Below are 18,860 nucleotides of genomic sequence, written 5' to 3' on the forward strand. Positions count from 1 at the left end.
TTTTCTAACATTTAGTGTGAAACTTAATAAGTTGAAAGTAATTTTCATCTGTCTCTTTTTGTAGTCAGTGACAGAAGTCATGTGAATCCCATACTAGTTTTTTATTCTCAGTTGTTCCCAGAAAATTGAAATTATGTTTGTTTCAGTAAAAGTACAAATATGCAATGCATATCATATGAGCTTTGAAAAATTGAATGTTAAGATTTTGAAGTTATCCTAAAAATCTTGGAAGTGAATTTTAACTGTTCAAAAAAGTAAAGTACATTATGAGTAGTTAAGTATTTAATCTTGCAATGGAGCTTAATTAGAATAGTGAAGTTTATTGGAGAAGGAAGTAATTGACAGAGGAGATGAAAATTACTAGTAAAGATTTAAACTTTTTCTTGGAGTATCTCGGCTTGACGTACAAAGAAACCCCGTGATGATTAAAACATGAAACCCAGCTCTGTTAATGTAGAAGCAAGGGAATTCTATTTACTATATCAGTTTTCAGTTTAGGCATTCACCTAAGTACTACAAGCTGTTACCTGTAGCATTTACACAAACAGAACAGGTTTGAATTTGTTTTTGACATTAATACCTTTTCAGTTGACTGAGAAATGCATATGCAGACTGTATAATGGTAGAGCATTTGGCATCATAATTTATGAGATACCACATTGTAGCCATTCATACCATACCCAAAACTAGCAGTAGAGCTATCTTTATAAAACAATAACATATTTTTTTAATATTTTAAAATTATTATGTATTTTTGATCAATACTCATCACTTTTACTTTTAGTTCTTTAGTTCTTATATACGTAATAAAAGCTTATCTTCTTTACAACCCATTAATCATACATAACCTTTCTTCCATGCAGTCGATCCCAGTCATACCAACTTTTACCTGAGTTAGAAGTCCATAAGGAGCATGCACAGCCCTCCTATAATGCCTCAATTTCCCTTCATTGTTTTAAGGATTGATGGTGTAAACTTCACATATATGTCCCTTTCTCAGGATATGACTTGTAAGTGATTTAAACCATTGTGCTGGATTTCTGTACCCATATTTCTTGTGTATTTTAGCTTATTGAAATTAATTAATGAGGAAGTGTTTATGCAGTAGGCATGGTATTGACTACGTTTTTTGTCTGTGTTGTGTACCATGCCACAGCATATTATTAAAGGGTTGCCTGAACACACTTGTAACTATTAGTTCATGCTTTCCCAGGATAAGGATCTCAACTTTCAATGTCTGTCCTGTAGGGAGTCAACAGTTCTCACCTCAGATGTGTGGTCCCTTGGTAAGTGGTTCCTTTTGACCTAGAAATAATTAAGTGCCACACTAGGACTTTGGTGGCTGCCTCCTCAAGACTCCTCTTCTGTCCATGTTGCCATGTCTCCACATCCTCATTTTAGTCAGGTATCTTTGGACAGGGCCTTAATTTTTACAATGCCTCCTCCCCATGCAATTAATATTATTATTTGGTAGTTTAAATCAGACCACTAAGTTGAAATCAGGACTCAACTCTCAAAAAGCTGGCCCAAAGGAATTGCCTAGTAATATTATTTGAAATTGATCTTATGTGCAGCTCTGTAAAAATTCAATAATGGTATACAAATCAAAATTAGATTCCAAAAGTATTTCTTTGATTTACTGATTTCTAAATCCGTTTGAGTTTGGTCATATGAGATACCTCATGATAAGTGTTAATATAACTGCACCTTGTATAAAAGGACTAGGTTGTGGTGATTATTCATTAAGCTTTCACAAGTCAAATAAGTGTGACCAGTTCAAAGACGATTGAAGTTACTTTACACTTCAATATGGTGCTCTTTATTTGCATGAAGAATGCTGTAATCCAATGATGGTTTTAAACTGTTTTATAATTTATTTTTCCATGAAATTTTCCCTCTGTGGGTATTGTCAGTAGCATCTTATTTATAAACAAACTTGCCAGTAGATGAAGCTCCAGTAGCTCAGTCACTTTAGTGTCCTTGGGCACTTCATTTTCTTGTTTAGGTGGTGCCGAGTGAAAATGCAAAACTATCTCTCCATCAACCATCTTAATCCCTCTCTCATTGAATTATCAATAACACCCGATAACCAATCAGCTATATGTCACTGAGGGTTGTTTGCATGTAACTGGCTGTTTGATACTATGCCTGCTGTTGGTTCCTAGGCAACGCATCATCTACTTTTACAGACTGATTTCAATGAATTATCAGATTCTGCATATTGTGATTTTTATCGAATACCTTTGCTTCTTTTTGGCTCCAAGCAACGTCACCTATTGAGTGTTCTAACTGTATTGCTGCTGTCCCACTGAAATTAATGGCTCATTATCATTCTTAGTTAACTGTGAGTGGTTTTTGTATACTGTACATGTATTTTTTCATGATATAAATTTGTCTACATATATGTATACATAATACCTTTATTTCATATTTCTCATGAACTTTTTTTTAGCCCTTGTTAATGGCCCATCAGGAATCAAAGGAAAACCTCTAAAAGGAAAACCTCTATCTCATAAACCCAAAATATTGACAAATTGACAGTGATGGTGAGCTTTCAAAAGTTTTTAAATAAACACTGACTGGAATAGCTACTTTGGATCTCATTTTAGTAGTTACAGTTTTGATGGTTTTATTGCCATCTTAATTTCCCTTTATGCTCATGTGGGCAGGAATCTAGCAAATTTCAATATTACACCAACTTGATACAATTTGTTCCCCTCCACAATAACTTGGGACCTTGATGCTGGCAAGAAGCACCAGAATTTTGTGGACTGCAGCCGTTTTCTTTTCTACATCAGATGACTCTCCTCTCTTGAAGGATTCCACGCCTGATGACTTACATGTGACTCTGGGAGGAATATTCAATATGCTTCCTCCTTTCGTGAGCTTCCAATCTCTCCAAATGCGTTCCGCCAACTTGCCTTGGCCCATGCCACCACCTGCTGCTTCATCTCCAAGGTTGGACCTACTGGGGTCTGCTGACTTGTCTTTTCTGGGATGCTTAAAGCATATGTTTTCTGTAACATACAGTGCAACCCATGATCGTCTTTGATTGGTCATAGGACCCTTCTTCCCATTCCACCTGTTGCTCCTGCAGTGCCTCCCCTTCTACCTGTTGCTCCTGTGATCTCTCCCCTTCAACCTGTTGCTTTCATAGTACCTCCCCTTCCTACTCCTCTACCTGTGGCCGTCAGATGGACCTCCTATTGTACCTTTGATCTTTGCTTCATCACGCTTCTCATCTACCACACATCGGAAGATAATCCTCTCCCAAGGGTTTGACCTGCTGATTCCACATCACCCATTCCTGTGTGGGTGTTTATTCTCCTCCTATGGAATCATGAAGTCTTTGAGGATGATTTAGTCCTCTTCCCCGGAACCTGCCAGTGTATGGACCAGCTCTGAGCCCTTGCATTGTGCCAGAGTCAACTGTTTTTTACTGCTCTTGTGTTGGTAACCACAGGCTGTCTTGGTCCAGAGGCATAGTCATGATTCCAGTACCATTCATTGATTGGCTATGAAAGCTCTTCATGCCATCTGAAAGGGAGTTCTACCGAGTTGTCTCGAGGGCCAATTTTTTCATTAGAGCCATGTCTGTCCGGGACACTTTACCACCGTGCATTAGTTAGCACTTGCCCTTTCCAGTGACTCAACCAATGCTAACTATACCAGATTGGTGCCTGATGACTCATGCAGCTTCCAGGACTTCTCCACCCAGTCCTTAGGGTCTCCCATGACAACGTATGACTCATTTGTACTCCTTATGAGAGAGCCAGGTTTAACCCTTCTGAGATCATGCATTGGTGGAGGACTGCTGAAGAGATTGCCTAAGATCTTTGTGCTGTTCAAGATGATATGTTCTTGTAGAGGTACTTGGCATGTATGCAGCATTTTTACGATTGAATGCACTTCTCACCCCCCTCTGGGAGGCTTCTGTGGCTGAGCTTTGTCAAGATGAGGACTCATCTGCGAAGGTTTATGACCTTCTTTGGAAAAATCTATTATGACAAATCTGCAGGTGAGGCTCAAGGGGGCATGGTACTAGCAGAGGCTACAGTTATCCAATGGGGGCCCTTACTACTACTGTTTCCTGACTAGCAACTTCATTAATTCTACAGGATTCAGGGGTGTTCCTTTCCAGGAAATCACCTCTGTTGCCATAGAAATCATTGCCATGTACTGGAAACCCATTATTCATACTCCAACACAAGAGAATGAAGAGAAACAGAGGCATAATAGGACTGGCCATATACAGTGGGGGCCATCTTAAACTTGGATCACTACAACTTATGTGATGTGGATACTTTGCATGGAGGAAAGGCAATACATGAGTTAATGGGTTTGTATTGAAAATTTTTTTTTTTATAATGTAAAATCAATTTTCTAAAGCTGAATTCCTAAAATTTCCAAAGCAAAAAATTTTTAAATATAATTTCTAAACTGACAGTTACATGCAAATGATAGACTTGGCATTTGTTTGGCATGGCAAATACTGCTGAATGTTGCAGTGGAGCAATCAAAGATTGCAAAATGAATATATATCTTGAGACACTAATTCAATCATCATTAACTTAACTGCAAACATCTTTCCCAAGGCTTAAAATGAAGTCTGGAGCAAAGAACAAAAACAATTTTAGAGTTTATTAGACTTTTCCTTTATTCACATTGTCATCAGCATAAAAACTGGAGGAATGCCATATGCTATACTTACATGGCAATTAGCTGAGCATAGAATATAAATACTATCTGTCACCGAGTTGGAAAAATTCAAATTGAAATGAACATTAAAAGCATATTGGAATATATACAATTTATATTTTTGATATACAGTCATACATGTTATGTTAGTGGCACTGCAAATGTTCAATAAATTACTGTATCAGATATTAAGGCAGAACACTTAAGTATTCTCTTAAATAATTACTATATATAAATATCATCTATAAATAAACAATTTCATATAAAATAAATTGATCTGCCAACTTGGAAAAACAAACTGCAATCTACATAACAACCACCAAAACTGTATGAGCCACACTATCTATCTATGACCCTCACAAGCGTGTCTTTGTTTGCCAATAACGCCTCTCTTTTGCCAACTCTCTCAATTTGATTCCATTAATAATCCTGAAATTGATTCTTACTGAAGTACCATGAAACTAAAATGTACACACACCCTGATACAAACACACAACAGCTTTCTTGTTGAGTAGTGTAAATTCAAAGCCAACACCTTCCACAAAAGAATGATTTTAATTGATAAAATTCTCACCTTTTGCCCCCAGTGAATCATATATTAAACTATGTGCTCTTTATTACCACTTCAAAATCTCACTTCATTGCTATTGTGTATAACTGTGCACTAGCACCAACACAGCGCCTGTACTTGAACATGATTTAACAGAAGACAATCTTAGCAACACTTCTCCAATTTCATAATAGTAAATTATGTTTTATGTGAAGCAAAGTCAAATGCTTGATTCATACTATCTCTGACTGGCATTCATATTTGGGAAGAAAGGTATCCTATATTCTGTATAGGCATGTATGGACAAAAACTAGACAGCTGGTAAAACTGAACAACTTTCCCAGTAATTTACAGTTATTTTCACCTTTGACGTTATTTTCATCTTTCTATATACTAGGTATGTCTAGATATTTTATTAATCAAATAGTCTGACCCAACCACAAAGTTCTAAATCCACAATCCAATTAAAGTGTTCTTTACCTTTTTAAATTCTCTCAGGACCTAAGTGCTTATGATGCTTTCCAAGGATAAATCCATTGGTAAGTTACCCACAAATACTGCTATATCTAAGGGAACTATTAGTTCAGTTATTCCCACAGCAGCATTTTGCACATGCAAACAACATATGACAGGCACAACTGATGGTCAATAGGAAGTGTGCACTGTGTTATAGAAATTTCTCTTAAACACAGGACAGTGACTACTCCAAGTGTAACTGCCTTATGGTCTAAAAACAAATGCATGACTGCAGTTGCTTTAGTAATTATTTTAGAGTATAGCAGTAAGGCATAGAATTTTCTCATTTCTTCCTTCCACAAAGGCAATAGTACCTTTGTTTTTCAATATCAGACATTAATTGCTAAATTAAGATTTACAGTTACCATAGGGCTCCAATAAGTGATGAAAATTTTACCTTGTGCAAATCAGTCTCGATACCTATCAATTTCCATCTTACAGCCATCAGTATACACTATAAATATGATCTTAGTACTGTTCTAGAAAAACCTATTTCCTAAATTTCCAAAATTTTTATGTTTTAACTTACAAGAGTTCAAATATTAAATTATTCTGGGCCATATTGGATGCAAATATGTAACTAACAACAATCCTAATGCCTTTTTACCTACCCTATAGCACTGTGAAATCAACATTCTTCATATTCAAAGCTGAAAAGCAGTGTAAAAGCATTCCAAGGCTTAAAAAACTTTAAAATGATTATAATGGTATATTGCTTTACAAGTCTTGCTTCTTAAATATTTGTTTTACATTTAATACTTGCCAATCTCAATAAATATATAGTATTGAGATAAATATACAGTACTGAGAAAGTGCACAGAAAGGATAAAGGCCCAATTAACTTTATTATAAAACAATTTCTAAAAATTATATTGTGCTAAATAAATAATGACACAATACAATTCCATAATCCCTCCAATGCATAATGCATGTGAATAAGTACCTTATTCAAACATGGACCAATGAATTATTTGGAATTTACAATTATCTACATTTCCATTAATCTTTTAGAACACAATGCAGTTCCAGCTAAGAAGCACCTAACCTCCCAATTTTCAACCTGCAAGCAATGAATCAGTAGACTAATTTTTTTTGTCCAGAAGCTCCAAATTTATACCAGATCCTCTTGCAAAGAAATAAGGTAACTACAGGTTTTTTATACTGTATTTGTTCAAAGCCTGAACAAGACAGAACCTTCTCATTGAGACTATATCTACCAAACTAAGCCTTTCTTGTTGGTTCAAAGCCTTAAATTTTATTAAAAAATCTGTTATCATTTCTGCTGGTTCCATGTCTCAACTCAAGACAGAACCACTTGCAAATTGGCAGATCGAAACATTTTTTTTTGGTATGTACATTGTTAATGTAATAGCTGTTGTCTTGCATATGAAATACCCAAAAATCTGTTTTCTACTACAATTTCATGTAGTTATCAGGTGCGTACCCAAAGTTTCCTTCATCAGATTAAAATGACAGAACTTTACTGCAATAAGAGATTACTATGCAGAAGAGTGGGAAGCATTTTTTCATTGCAAAGGAGATAAAAGTGGACACTACATAATATTATAAAGTTAAAAGGCACTAAACAGACTTATAAGCATTGTCACACAGTTAACCCTTTGAGTTTTAATTTTTTAAATTTTTTTCTTAAGGGGGAAGGAGAGGGAAGAACTAAACCCAGCATTCTATCATGACATAAACATTTACAGTAAGTGATAAAAACATTGTCTCTAGGCTTACAAGTGGTAAGCCCGAACAATGCATTTTACCACAGAGTTCTGGCCCACCACCTTTTAACCTTAAACATAACGTTCTCTTATCACTTGCTGAAAATGTTTTTGTCATAATTTATTACCTGCTATCATTTTTTTGTCCATAGAATGCAGTGTTTAGCCCATTTTTAAACAAAATAATTGTACTTTTAATATTATATCTTTAAAAACATGAAACAACAACAATTGTATAGTTAGAATAATGCATTGAAGTTAGCCAAGAACAGAAATTTATTTACTTTTTGTAAATAAATGTAAAAAGTAAACATTTATGTATTATTTTTGCACTATGAAAATATACATCCTTTCCAGTAATCAACATCACTGGTATTTGTTCATTATTGCATCTCAAAAAACACAAGGTCAAAAACTGAAAAATTCATAAATATGATGATAGCTCACTCAGTACTAGTTTAATGATAATTCTCTCTGAATAGTCTAAGCTTGTGTAGGAGGCAGAGTTAAGCCATCCCCCAAAACTATAGACTTCATACCAAACTAGCTTCAAGAAAATTTCAGTGAATTTTAGAGCATGGCATTTATATGATGTCATTTGATGTCATCGTTATCTCAAAGGGTTAATCTGATTGTAGAAATTTAGTATTCTTACACCATCTTAATGGAAAATAGCATTGTGATGCATTCTTAAATTCACATAAATGATATGCTGTATTTAAAATTTTACATTTTGTTATTAACTTATCTTTCTTTTCAATGATAACCAAAATTAATGCTGCCAGGTATTTTGTACTATCGAATACATATACTGTACTATATTTTAGCTTTGAGGGAAGAATGGAATGAAATCCAAGAAATATTAAGTACTTGAAACAATAATTACCAACACTTTGTAAGCACTTCAGTTAAGTTTAGTAGTTCACAAAGAATTAGATATTGCTGAGTACTGATAACCCTTATTCCAGGAGCAAGCTTTCCTATACCATAACTACAGAGCTTTATATGAATGCCTCAACATGTCATATACAAAACTATGTCTATGGTATATTAAAAGAATATTCACTTCCTTGTTTCATTGACTTTTCTCATTTTGAAGCTCTTATTCCAAGGACAAAGGGTGACATAATAAAGATGATATGCCTTGTGATAATAAGGAATACATTTCTTGATTATGCATCCAGCCTACACCCACAAATATCTTTAAAAAATGCACAAAAAAAAACTAAAAAAAAAAAAATTTTGTTTGTACCTGTGCAATGAAGAGGAACCTTCTTACCTATGCAGAATAGAGATGATCTGATAGATTATTTTGAAAAATAAAACTGCATTATACAAATACACCTTACATAAATGGGCTCTGACCTGATTTCTCAAGCAAAGGTTAACAGGATGGACTAAAAAGTACCCTTATCTAGTCCAGCATAATGCAAATATGAAAAGGCATATGAAAAAAAAGTAGGGCTTGACAGGAAGTGGCAGACCTGCCCCTTACAAGAAGATAATAAGAATTTGGAATTTTATAAACTACATTAAAAAGAAGCACTACAAAATTACAGGAGACAAAACAGTGATGAAAATCTTAGAAGTAAATGTCTGATAATGATTACTATCCATACGTTCATAATGTAAAACTTCAAAGAATCTCAAGTTCAGTATGCTCAAGTTATCTGACTTTACGCATTATAAAAAAAAACATACACCCAACACATGCAGCAAGCCCACATCATTTACAAAGTTGGACAAAAGTACTGTATAATTAAAAAACAAATGCAAAGAAACGTACACACCCACACATGACATACTTCCACTCACTGATTAATTTTCTATATATTTTATGGCACTAATGACATTTAATGAGAAGTCTGCATCTACGTTCAAAGTGGCTTAAATTCCAATAAAACCTTAATAATGACAAGGGTGAGGATAGGCCCTGAAATGATAAGAATGAACAGCAAGAAGACATTCCTAAAAAAAAAATGTACATAAGCCATCAAAGAAAATGTTTTCATACATCAAGAAGGTTGTCATGAATTTGTTTTTGCACTCAGTACTGGCAATGCCAACCATACTTAAGGGAACACCATAATTATTTTTGCTTGACACATCATAGTTCAAGTTCTTCACAGAGGAGTGTTTCCATGGAGTTAAATATAAAAAATACAGCCAGTAATATACAAAACATCTTGTAGATACAGTACTAAAGTTTCTTTTGACTCCTCTTGTCTTGTATGCTTTGTGGTATATTAACATGCCATCCACACGGAACCCACATTATAGTTAGCCTGATATATGTATTATTTTATGACAAATAAATAATGATTTTTTACACCGTTTAATCTTGTTCAAAAACTTAGAAGGATGTAAATGTACTTTGTATGAGTATCTAAAAGGTATGCTTGTATAAGAAAAATTTATTCCTGTGCAACTACAAGGTCACTCATTTCAACACTTCCAATTTGTCAAAAAGTAATTAGACAGCTGCAATTACTGAATTTTGGGCAAACATTTTCTGAAAGTTGCATAATAATAACAAGATAATTCCAGCTACGGGAGAAAATGTAGTCATGACAAAGCAAAGTTCTGGCTTGTGCATTCCATGCCAAAGAAAATTTTACTCGGATAACATAATGAAGACAGCTTTTATTTAAAGAAATATATTTCTTTTTACGCTTCTATATCATAAACATTCATTACAACTTAACAAAAAAAAAATGGTTTGCATAGATGACTAATCATTCTATTGACCCATTATAAATATCTAACAGGATATATGAAGAGGTTTACTTTCTAGCACCAATATATTAAATAATAAAGGAGGTTAAGATAAAAAGATTAATTGAAGTAAAATTTCCATACAAATTTGCAAGACACCAAAGCAAACAAAATTTCAAAAAAAGTACAACTAAACATCACAAAGCATGTTGTCTTTGCTTAGCAAATCCACATGCTAATAACTCGCATGCTGCTCATCGCTGTACAAGTTTTTATATAACTGGCATATTCATAACATCTTCATGGCTCTAAAACCTAGAATATGAGAGAGAGAGAGAGAGAGAGAGAGAGAGAAAGAGAAAAAGGACTATTAAAACCAGAAAAGTCAGAAAGACTATTGCTGGCAAACTGTATTCACTGATCAACTTCTCCTATTATGCTAAGGGATGTACCATGACAGTTCTCATCAGTTTTGAAATAGAGAGAGATATACAAATCCACTTTGCTATTCACAATGCTGATTTGGAAATTTTACTTTTGTTTCCAACACATGCTATACTCCTTGAAACCTCTACTTCAGCCATTCTCAAAAGTCTGCTTCCCGTAGAAATTAAATTTGAAACACCAGTATTTTCACAAAAAGTTGCATAGAAATTAAAGTGAATATGATTTGGTTATATTATATCACAAAGTTGGTGATGCTGTGCCTCCTGGCTATGTGGTTAACTTATTGCTAAGTAGATGAAATAATGAAAAAGATCAAGAAATTTTTCCTAATTTCAAAAGGTAAAACATTCAAAATACATGTTTCAAGCACATGCCAAGCACAACAAGTTTCAAGGTAACAAAAGCATGGGGACCCAATGATATACAATATAGTGGTAATGTATGATCGTAGTTACATAAGAAAAAAGCATCAGTTATCTATACCACTATACTTTGCGTGGATATTAAACTAATGAAAAGCATAGTCGATAAAAAATTGTGTGTACATTCTTCAACATGTATACTATATCCTCAATCATCAGAAAATTGGCTGGGGGAGGGGGGGAGACAAGAACACATTTTTACACCCTTTACCAATGGAATGAACACTGTTATGCATGCATGGCTCGAAACCTCATGAGCAAATTATACACTAATATTCTAAAAAGACATATTAAAAGACTAATCTTGGTAAATAACAATAAAAAAAATATGGTGAAATGGGGTAATGAAAATTATCAAACTTATGTTGGTTGATTGCAGTACAATCGATCCTTGATCATGAAACATTCTTTTGATGTAACAGCTATTTTGCATATACAGTACATTGAGGTATATATACTAATATCTCAGGGATGAACTTTTATCGTAAGGAGATTAATTACTGTTCTGTAAAACTGAAAAAGTATTCATCCTAAAGAACCAATATGCTGCACTAGTAAAATAAATAAATAAAAAATTATCAGTCAACATACAATATTGGCAAAAGCCACAGTGTAACTTACCTGTAAATGCTATCCTCAATGAGTGGTCACAAAACACACGCTATAAATGATAATGACATGCAATTATAAAGTATTGTAGAAGTATTAAGTTTATACTTTGAAAGTGCACACTTCATATATATGGTATACTGGTAAGTACAGTATTCTCAAGACCACTGTAAAAATGCATATGCTTAATTCAACTTCACATTTTCAAGACTGTACTGCAAGCAGTATAGATATTCCAAATTCAACGTCTTTTTATGGATTATGCCTCTCAAGAAAGATATGAAAACAATAAAGACTGAAGTCCAAGAAAGCAATCAACTGCAAAATTAGCTCCTCTGACAAACATGAAAATAAAACTTCTTAATTATCTACTAAAAAAAAAAGCACGTAAACTGCACATGAAGATCCATGTGCAAAGTTGTTCAAGAGGAAAAATGAAAAGCTTAAAACAAAAAATACCACCAGCTTAGGCACCCAACAGTCAGTTTAAAAAAACATGTTGCTTCACTGTCTTCAAAATATACACTGGAGAGAGAAGAGAGAGAGAGAGAGATCAAAATATACACTGGAGAGAGAGAGAGAGAGAGAGAGAGAGAGAGAGAGAGAGAGAGAGAGAGAGAGAGAGAGAGAGAGAGAGAGAGAGAGAGAGTCCAGCAGACCAAAGTGTAAGTTTACAATCTAAACGATATATATAAATAGTCTCAGAGGAAGGTCACTAACAATTGGGATAAGATTTTCATCTGTATATTGACCTCCAATTTTCAGCTGTCCATCAACAATATCTCACAGTAGATACAGTATAAACAATAACACCACAGTATCACTGAACATCACACACACCCACACTATGCGAGGCTCCACAATAGTTGGCTGGGCTTGCCATACTATCTCCTATTTGTTCACACACCTCTGCAATTCACTGGCCTTCTTTTTGCTACACTACAGTTCCACCTGAGGCTATGGGGCCTCCTCCCATGGCTACAGCTGTTGTTGGACTAGGAGTAGAGTGCTGATTGCTTCCTGGCTGTAAGATAAAAATAAAAGAAAAAAGTTACACATCTATAACTTAGCTAGAATCCATTTCTTCAAATACAGTGCAAGTCAAGTATATCTGCAAGCAGCATCTCAATCACTTTTGCTTACAAATAATTATATACGCAAAACAGGGAATTTATATTATAAATTAATAAGTTACTGGTGTCCATCATCAGCCGTTATATAAACAAATATGTAGATAAAAATCCCTTTAGGCCAAACCTAGAAAATTAAAATTTCATTGCTACCACCTCATTTGATACATTTTGGGATTTTATTTTAGTCAGACAAATCACACCTGACTTGTTAGGAAACAGCCTCTGCTTAAAACTATATGGTCAAATTTGTTAAAATATCTTTACCTTAAATAGATAGTAACAGAAACTCCCAAGAGAATGATAACAGCAGGCAGGGACTGAAAGGATGAGCAGCTTAAATCTACACAACAGCTGATGTTCTTATGTTTCTTTAACCCCCATGTACAAATTTTGAAAAATTACACTTGTATCAATTATAACCAAGATGTTAGTACTGTAGCTAAAACTTGAAACCTAGTTTTCCCAGATTATCAAAACTGTATGTCTGTTGTATTGAGCAGTTGTCTTCTTTCTTGAATTAAGCAAAGTACCGGGTATTAAAATAATCAACACAGTCAACAGAGCTCAGGAAGATGTGTCCTGAAGTTTTCTTATACTAAGAATAAATCTGGTAGCCTAACCTTATTTCCTAAATCAAACCTTGACCTTTTTTCAATTAAGCCCTAAACTTCTGCTTGTCCAGTCTCCCTCACTTTGATGGTTTCATAGCTTTCCCCTAGTAAATTGGCAGTGATCTTTCATGTTATTTTTTCAGGTAATCCTATTTCAGAAAGTAGCTCTATTGATCTCTCTGCTCCTCTTTCTATTCCTATGTCCTCAACAATATTCTCTACTCATAATGCCCAAGTAGAAAGTATTAAAATGACAAAATTTCCAACAAACCTTTCACTCATTTACAACTTTGGAATATAGTAATTACTGTAAATTATTCATCATGGTGTAATTGTTAGTAGGTCTGGTACGCATAAGGCTATCCTTTTCAACGCCAGGCTAATCTAAAAAAAACAGCTTAATGCTTAATAAATTCATCAGTGTTTCAATGGCTTTAATATCAATAATTTTTGGATCCACCTACATTTATTTAAGATATTTCCATTTTTCAGATAACCGAGATGTCAACAGCATGTGCTGAAGGTCTATGGACCATATATAGAGTCAATTATACAATGTATACCCTTACTTGCATCCATGAGTCCCTGCTTCTCTGGTTTTTCTAACCTTAACTGCCTTATATGGGTTGGGCACTGAATGACCAAAATAGATCCCAGTGCTTGGGGGTGTCTCTAAATTTTACAATCCATCCATCCTTATTTGGGTTGGTCTTCATTTATTCATAGCATTTGTATTCAATTCAACCCTTTCTTATGTCCTGCAAAAACCTAATATACAGTACCAGTATTGTTTTAAAACTGCTGACATCACTATATTACTGTCTTCTGCTCTAATAATTTTTCTTTGCTTTCTTATCTCATATATTACTTGCTTCATAACTTACCTGTACAGTACATCTGTCATTCCTATCCTAGATTTCTGTCCATTATTACAAACCATATTCTTTCATCATGCAATTTTGTTATTTCCTTATTTCCTAGTCAAAGATCATTACATTACTTTACTTATGCAATTACATATTATTGTACATAAAAGAAATTTAAAATTATGCCATAATTATATATAGCACATTTATTTTCCTTCTTGACAAATCTCATTTCCCATGTTCTATATTTTATATCTAATTTGGTGTTTATGCAACCTCTACTATAGTTTGTGTATATGCAACCTCTACTATAAGTTTTCATGGAAGGAAGCTTCTAGTTTTTTCACCAAATTTTGTATAAATAAAAAATGACTTGAATGGACTGTTACCTTGAAAAAAACTACTTATAACTGTAACACAGTTACTGCTACTGTAACCAAATTACATGTAATCTGTAAACCAGTATCTAGAAATCAAAGTTGCTGCCCCCTCACCACAGAAACCAACAGTTGTTGATAAGCTCAACTTGACATACTGCAGACATATATATTACAGGGTGATTTCCTATATAGTAACTATTTTTTTATTAGAAAAATGTAAACCTTATATGTCTACAAATACTGTACAGTAACTAAACAGGAATCATGTAAGACCTGAGTCACTGAAAAATATGAAAAACTATGCATGAATATCTTATTTTCCAGCATATAAGACACTGTCTAATAAAGCCATAGTAAACATGTCTAATGCACTGTTGCATCTATTATGCCGGCAAATACGGTACATAGTTTATTTGTCAATTCATGAAATGAGAAATACACTTAAATAATTGATTCCTACCCTTGTTTACCTAGTCATTCATAAATATCTAAGGTGTTTTAATCATGGTGGTTCCTTTCACTTAGAGAGAGGGAGAGAGAAAAAAAAAAGGGTGGGGGCTTCCACTTCTCTCACATTCCAACCCTTATTGCAATAAGAACTGCCTAATAGCTCAGTGGAATGTGACATTATGAAATACATGCAATACTACAACACCTAGTCAACCAAAAATTGTGTGAAATTAAATGATAAAATGTAAACAGTAAAACAAAAATACACACACAATTGCATTGTAAACTAGCCAAGGTGAAAATGACACAGTGAGTATGAAGTTTTTATTTAATAAGATTTTTTTCTTGTGAACAAGCATGACTTACTTTACTTATTGATTTGATAACTAATGCCTAATAAAACTACCAGTAAAGCTTAAAGAAGAGGTCTGAACAGTATACAGACACAAAGTCACACCTAAAGTATAACTAAAATTCTGATGACTTAAGCCTCTGGTCATAAGATCAAATACTGTATTAAAAAATAGCTAAAATTCCCCACCACAAAAATTAAAAACTAGGTACATTGTTTCATATTAATACCTAATAAGATACAGTACAATACTCACGGAATCCTAATTTTTACTAAAAAATATCAATGACTAGATCATTCACACAAGCCCAGCAGTGATAATTCTATAAAAGCTTAAGCCAATCAAATTACTTACCTGTTTGCCAGGTCTGCACCAGGTGAGTACACAGCCATCTTGACAGGACGTAACAACACAATCTTCTCTGAACACTAGGCCCGAGAGTCGCTCATGGCCAATCTTTTTGCAAATCATAGGTTCTATCACAGGGCACTCATCTAAGCGTGGACACAATGAAGTACCCATGGTTTTACAAGTTTCTTCAGATAAACACATGGAGCCTCCAACCTGATTTTTACTAATAGAAGATTTACAGTTTTGGGTCGAATTTTTTGGTGCTAGGCTCAAACTTCTTTTATGGTCTTTATCCAATTTTTCCTTGTCTTTCTTTTCACCAAAATTAAGGTTTGCTAGCTTTGCTGTTAGAGAGTTAGTGGAGTGCGAGTGATGTGAAGAATCACTACCAACTGAAGACTCTTTTACATTATTACACTTAGCATTGGCCACATGTCCCGTCTGAAGGCTTCCTCCACTTCCACTCCCTCCCCCACTACTACTTACAACTGTACTCGATCTTGGTCGTCTATATGGCTGCGTTAATACATCATCCTTTAGGTCCCATAAACACAAAAAGGTATCCTGGCCTACAGAGCCAAGTCTATAGCTTATTACATTCAATCCTAGTCCATCTGAGGCTAAAGAGTTTCGATTTGAATTTGGCCTTGAATTTGGTGCACTGTTATTGGGTTTACTTCCTCTAACATCATTTGTCAAGCTATTATGCTTGCTAGTGTCTTCATTGCACATATCAAAACCATCCAAATCACTGTACAAAGTAGTAAAATTGTCAAATGCAACAACAGTCACCCAACTTTTATGGCCCTGTCCTCTGGCAACAACCCTCTTTTCATGAAATGACCATACAGTTATAAGGTCATCCTCACCTCCTGTCACAACATACTTCCCATCCGGGGACCAACACACACACAATAATCCACCATAATAACTTCTCGCACTACCCAACAAATCCATGGTGTCAAAATTAAACACTCTTAAGGAACCATCCTGGGATACCACAGCCAAATATTTTGAGCACGGCGAAAAGGCAAACTCATTGATACTACCTTCACCAATAACCCATCTATATAGAGGGTTTCTGGTGCTTTTGGTCTTACAAGTATATACAGAGTAGCCATCACCCTGCTTGAAAAGCTGATAATGAGGCCTGTCAACACCACATAAAAGCTCCTCATTATAGGTGTACATATGACCACTACTATGGGCTGCTAAAAACTGATTAGGTGATCCCGGTATCCATCGTACACATGTAACTTTGGTCTTGTCTATCAATCTCTGTAAATATGGAATAATTAATTTAAAGAGGTCTCACTCCCCAGCAACAAATTATAATTACACGAGTGAAATATGTTGAAATTAATTCATCGACATGCACAATAATGAAAATTAACATTGAGTTAAACTTCTTGTAAAATACAATAGTACAGATGTTTCTCACTTTCTGATGGTTCAGCTTATAATATTTTTGAATAAGATGGTGTGATAGCAATAAACATGTATAGATAAAAAGAGAAACATTAAAAGCAGATGAGAGAGAGAGAGAGAGAGAAGATGAGAGAGAGAGAGAGAGAGAGAAGAGAGATTAGAAGAGAGAGAGAGAGAGAGAGAGATTACTATTATACTTCCCTTGCTTTTACAGTCAGTAAAGTAATAACATATTATTCATATCAGATGCCATACATTACAATAAAACTATAGAGAAGTATGTGTGCTTTGCAACAAACATTATAATAAATTTCAGTCAACCATTAATGATTTGGCTTTAAGGTAAATAATCTCTGCACAGCAGAAATAAGGTGCTAATGGAGCATATTATACAATATACCAAATTCTTATGAAATAATTAACTGAAACAATGAAACTGACTTTGTTTGTACTGAACAGTAATAGTATACAAATCTGAGAATAAACTTGTACAGTATTCCTTTGTATCTTTCTCAGTTACTGTTGTACTTTAATGAAGTTAGCTACTATAATTGCTTAGTATTTACTTTGTGACAGTAGTTTTTCATCACTCTAAATCATTATGTTATATACATTCATACTTGATTTACAATATTTTCAACCTACAACAGGTTCATTAGAATGTAAGACAAGGAACATCTGTAGCAAATAGTAATTACACTCTGTTAAAAAAAAAAAAGTTCATGCACTACAGAACATCAATCAATAATGTGGGTATAAACAAAACTTTCCAAAGCCATAATGGTATAATAATTCTGACAACTATCCATCACTCCCTCCTCAGTTGTTGTTCCAGATTTTTTTATTCACTTTATTGCCATGAAAATTACAAAATGAATTTGCCAATTTTTAGATACACAAAACTCAAGTCTTTTACATGAATATACCTTCAGAAAAAGCTGGGCCAGTCATTGATGTTTGGTCACAAGATAGTTAACTAGTGGAAAGTGACTGAGAGGACAGGGATACCACCAAATCATCTGATATCAGTATTTGCTTCTTCCTATGGCAACTGGGACGTGTGGGGTAGGTTACATAATGACTTCAATTTGCCATTTGTTCCTACAAGAATACAAAACAATTGTATAAGGACTACCCCTAGGCAGGAGGTACTGTCTAAAGAACATGACTGGTAATGTCCTTCCCACCTAGAAATGCCAGCTTCCTGGACATATACATGAGCAAGGGAAGGATGACTATTGGAACCAAATGATGTACAGCTTGGCATATGAGATGTCAAGACTATAGGCAGTCCCCGGTTAATGGCGGCCTCGGTTAACAGCGATTCGGTTTTATGGGGCTTGTCTAGCGACGAAAATCGGCAATTTTCAGCGCTGAAAATAGCCGATTTCTGCTTATCAGTGCCGATAATTGGGTATTGGTACCGATACATACTAACAGAGGCGCCGATAACCAAAAATCGGTGCTTTTCGGCGCGGATAACCCCCGAAAATCGCCGAATTTCGGTTATCATCACACCCTCAGAAACGGAACCCCGCCGATAACCGGGGACTGCCTGTAACAGGGCCATGTACCAGTGCTCTACCCCTACCCACTGGTATAAA

At 34.7% G+C, this 18,860-nt stretch overlaps 1 protein-coding gene and 1 long non-coding RNA gene across 2 annotated transcripts in view; one reads left to right on the top strand and one right to left on the bottom strand.

Moving 5' to 3' along the window:
- Window positions 1-12,333, top strand: part of LOC136825436 (uncharacterized) — a 45,631-nt gene extending 33,298 nt beyond the window's left edge. Inside the window, exon 6 of the long non-coding RNA XR_010849341.1 lies at window positions 864-12,333. This is a non-coding gene — a long non-coding RNA (uncharacterized lncRNA). The remainder of the gene's footprint in view (window positions 1-863) is intronic.
- Window positions 4,627-18,860, bottom strand: part of LOC136825435 (WD repeat-containing protein 20) — a 43,602-nt gene continuing 29,368 nt past the window's right edge. The window contains exons 3-4 of the mRNA XM_067081861.1: window positions 15,832-17,106; window positions 4,627-12,708 (exon numbers count right to left, since the gene is read on the bottom strand). Coding sequence (XP_066937962.1) covers window positions 12,619-12,708; window positions 15,832-17,106 — 1,365 coding nt within the window. The 3' untranslated portion in view covers window positions 4,627-12,618. The remainder of the gene's footprint in view (window positions 12,709-15,831; window positions 17,107-18,860) is intronic.

This window comes from Macrobrachium rosenbergii, chromosome 37 (assembly GCF_040412425.1).
Source record: "Macrobrachium rosenbergii isolate ZJJX-2024 chromosome 37, ASM4041242v1, whole genome shotgun sequence".
Lineage (NCBI taxonomy): Eukaryota > Metazoa > Arthropoda > Malacostraca > Decapoda > Palaemonidae > Macrobrachium > Macrobrachium rosenbergii.